Below are 4089 nucleotides of genomic sequence, written 5' to 3' on the forward strand. Positions count from 1 at the left end.
GGAGTTAAGTGTCTTTTAATTTCATGGCTGCAGTCACCATCTGCAGTGATTTTGGAGCCCCAAAAATAAAGTCTGACACTGTTTCCACTGTTTCCCCATCTATTTGCCATGAAGTGATGGGACCAGATTGTCTCTTTAGATGGGCCCTAATATCACCTGCTCTTTTCCACAGCTGGGGATGTTGAGTGTTGGGAGGATGTATGTCTGACAGTATCATGTATTACCTGGCTCAGATGGTGGCATATCAGAGCCCAGATTCCTAACCACTGTGCCCAGGGATTCTGAGTCTAATCACCTTGGGCTGCAGTCCAACCCTGCCCCTCGTCTTTAATTCTTTTGACTGGATTCATAGATACTGCAATGAATGAGCATGGACCCCAGCCCAGAAAGTTTCAAATTCCAGCCTCCACCTTCCTGATCCCCTTCAAACCGAGCCGCACAAGTGTGTGGCAGGTCAGGGAGGGCATAATATGGCTCATGAATCATAGCTCACCCATTGCCAGTTTTGTAAAGTTTATTTGAAACCAAACCACACTTATTCAATTGTCTGTTGTCTGCACAATACTACTTTCAGGGCACAATGACTGAGGCAGACTGTACAGCCCATAGTCTGAAATTACCACCTGGTTATTTGCAGGACACAGCGACAGGTGTTCAAAGCTTTGGGATGATGTGTTGCCAGTAGTCATGTATGGATGTGAGAGTTGGACCATAGAGAAAGCTGAACATCAAAGAATTGATGCTTTTGAACTGAGGTGTTGGAGAAGACTCTTGAGAGTAACTTGGACTGCAAGATCAAACCAGTCAATCCTAAAGGAAATCAGTCCTGAATATTCATTAGAAGGATTGATGCTGAAGTTAAAGCTCCAATACTTTGGCCACCTGATGCGAAGAACTGACTCATTGGAAAAGATCCTGATGCTGGGAAAGACTGAAGGCAGGAGGAGAAAGGGATGACAGAGGATGAGATGGTTGGATGGCATCACTGACTCGATGGACAGGAGTTGGTGACAGACAGGGAAGCCTGGTGTGCTGCAGTCCATGGTGTTACAAAGAATTGGACACGTGTGAGTGGCTGAACTGAACTGAACTGATTGGTAGAAAATGTTTGCTGATCCCTGGGTGCCTGGTGGCTAGAGTCACTGAGAATGCTAGTAAACTCATTAGAAGCAAAATAATATTGAGAACCAAGGTTCAACAAATAATTCCAGGTGAATTCTCATCCTGGGATTTCAGGACACAGCAACAGGTGTTCAAAGGTTTGGGATGGTGTCACTTTATGTCATACCCACATCTGTCCCAGGGCTTTCCCCAGGGTCTCAGCAGAATCGTTCACTTACAGATATAGTTTTCCAGCTAAGAAAGGTACTCTACATCTACAAATGTCCTTCTATTTCTGCTTCCTTTGAAAGTTTCCACCCAGGAGGCAGAACTTTAAGAGATCCATTAGTATTTCTTACTGTCAGAGGACAAGTACATCCCTAACGGGGGAGGTGGTTGAGCCAGGGTTTTTTATTTGTTTTAATTACATCCCCTCTTTCCCTCACTGTTCTTGACCTGAATTCCAAAATTTCAGGCTTCCTCACTACCTGCCATCTATCTCTACTTCCAGATAACCTAGGCTGTTCTACTTTTGAACAAGATCTTATTCCTCTTGCCTTTGTTTTTATTAGTCTCTAAAGGACAGAACATATTATTTTTATTTTTGTAGTGATAAACAGCAGCAGGCTTTAAAGAACTGCAAAAGAAAAAAGAGAGAAGGATCCAGGAGATGAGGTGGATCCACTGAAAGCTTGAATCGAGTGGGCTTCAGTGACTTAATGCAGATAATCCCTTTCCACTAACTGCTTATCAGCTCACCCTTTAAAGTCAACTTCCTGTGGTCAATTGACCACTAGAAAGACAGAGCTGAGGGATCCTTGTCTCCCAGCATGGGGGCTTTGGGGAACAGGTTTGATGGATGGCCCAGTGGGCTAGAGCTGGAGCAAGGAGCCTCTGTCCTTCTCTAAGTCTAGCAATGTGCATCCTCAGGATACTTGAATAACTTCTCTGAGCCTCACACTGCTCATGTCAAGCGGAGTTAGAAGTCCTGCCCTCTACACGTGCAGGAGGGGTGGTGAGGTGAGGCACCATGTGTGGGAGGCTTCACGAGTCGTCCTGAGTTTCCAGTTCACAGACCCGGCGTCTGGCTGGTAGACAGCTGCCTTCTCACCGGTTGCTCACACAGCAACCTTCTTAGGACTTTGATCCCATCACGGAACTCCATCCTTAAGACCTTATGTCAACCTTATCACCTCCAAAAGGTCCCAGCTCTGTTGGGGGTGTGGGTTTCAACATATGAATTTCGGGGGGTTGCAGACATGCAGTCCATTAAAGGGTCAGTGATCTGGCAGGCAGTGATCTGGACTACAGGGCCCAAATGTGCTCATATTCCTGGTGGCTTGGCAGGGTTCTTGGAGAAGGCAGGATACCACTGGGCCCCTGTCCACGTAGTCTGTGGGTATTTCCACTTGGCCTCTCCAGTGGAATGGTCTGATTTCTTACCTGGCAGCTCAAGCCTGAAGAGGGCTGGCTTCAGGAGGCCAGCAGTAGGAGCTGCAGTTCTCTTCTCTGCTCCCTGTGTTCCCTTGGTGAAGCAGTCACAAGCCTGCCCAGGTTAGAGGGGAGCAAACAGAGGCCCGTCTTGTGATGAGCGGAGCGTCGTAGAAGTGTGCGCATCTGTTACGCAGTGTCTGTCCCCTGGGGCCGTGGAATATGATGCTGCTTATGAAGCACCTGTCCTGACGACTGGCTCAGAGCAGGTGCTGACGAGCAGGAGCTGCCCTGCCTCATGTTCTTCTCCTCATTATTACTGCTGCTACTCTCATCACCCCACCCCACCACTGCCTGCTCTGCAGATGTGTGTGTCCCCAGGGGCCCGAGGGGACCACAGTGAAGCTGACTTAAACCTCAGGGCTCTTCCCCACGTACTGGCCCTCACTTGTCAGCTGCCTGTTAAGCTGCCATGGCCCCTCCTCCCCGAGGCTCAGCACTGCCTGTTTCCCCTCAGGTGTGGTAGACCTCAGTTTCGAGGCTGAGAGTCCTCTGGCGCCCCCGGCAGAACTCCTGGAGACGCTGCCCAGCTGTGACTGGGTCCTTCAAGGGGACAGTAAGTGTGTGGTCTTCCAGCCTCTTCTAGGGGTGATGCTATCGAGGGGGTGTGTGTGGAACAGGCTGGCCTGGGAGAACTCCTCTGTCCCCTGGGGACCCTGGGAAGCCCCTTGTCACTGTCTGGAGGGAACTGGAGGACAGGGTCATAGGCCCTGTGTCCATGGACATTCCATGACCACGTCCATCTCCATTTAAGCCCAGGATGAAACTGGTCTTGGAACCCTCCTTCTTCATCTGTTCTTTCTCACATTTGGCCCATTTTTCCTTCTTTCATCCTACAAATACCTGTGCCTTGAAGCCAGACTGTTGAACCCTGACTCCTCCCCTCTCCTCCAGGACACCAGATATTTTTCCCACCTTCAGAAACCGCAGGGAGACCCCAGGAACAAAGATGCTGGTCCTCATTTCTGGAACACAGGTGAGCTCTGGTGACCCCCGGGGAGCCATCACACGGGGTCATGCATGACGATCCCTTGGTCACCTTTGTCCCCTGAGAGCCCTTCTCAGAGATCTCAGGGGCCACAGATTTCAGTATAGACTGTGCCTCAGAGTTCAGTCCCACTCGATTAGATTCTCCAGCGATGGAACTTGGGAATGTGTACTTGTCCAAGCTTTCCAAGCTGTCTGGCTACCGCGCCAGGGTTGAAAACGCTAGTCCAGATGAGGGGTTGCAAATGACAGCCCCCGGGTCAGATCCAGTCCACAGCCTATTGGTACACGGCCACGCGTTTTATTTCCCTTAGTGTCTGTGGCTGCCTTTACACTGTGACAGAGGAGCTGAGTGGTGACACAGAGGCCATATGACCCACAAAGCCTAAAACATTTGCTCTCTAAGCCTTTAGCAAAAGTCTGCTGCACTTGCTCTGCTCCCTGGAGCAGACCCTCCTTGTGTGGAGGACTCAGGGCAGAGCTCTGGCTGTCCAGCCAGGTGTGTGTGGA

At 49.9% G+C, this 4089-nt stretch overlaps 1 protein-coding gene across 1 annotated transcript in view; it reads left to right on the forward strand.

The window, feature by feature from the left end:
- The window catches only part of SSUH2 (ssu-2 homolog (C. elegans)), a 23250-nt gene that overhangs the window by 4607 nt on the left and 14554 nt on the right, over positions 1-4089 (forward strand). Inside the window, exons 2-3 of the mRNA XM_010828415.1 lie at positions 3050-3148; positions 3487-3568. Of these exons, the coding sequence (XP_010826717.1) occupies positions 3050-3148; positions 3487-3568 (181 nt within the window). The remainder of the gene's footprint in view (positions 1-3049; positions 3149-3486; positions 3569-4089) is intronic.

This window comes from Bison bison, unplaced genomic scaffold (genome assembly GCF_000754665.1).
Source record: "Bison bison bison isolate TAMUID 2011002044 unplaced genomic scaffold, Bison_UMD1.0 scf7180017864492, whole genome shotgun sequence".
NCBI lineage: Eukaryota > Metazoa > Chordata > Mammalia > Artiodactyla > Bovidae > Bison > Bison bison.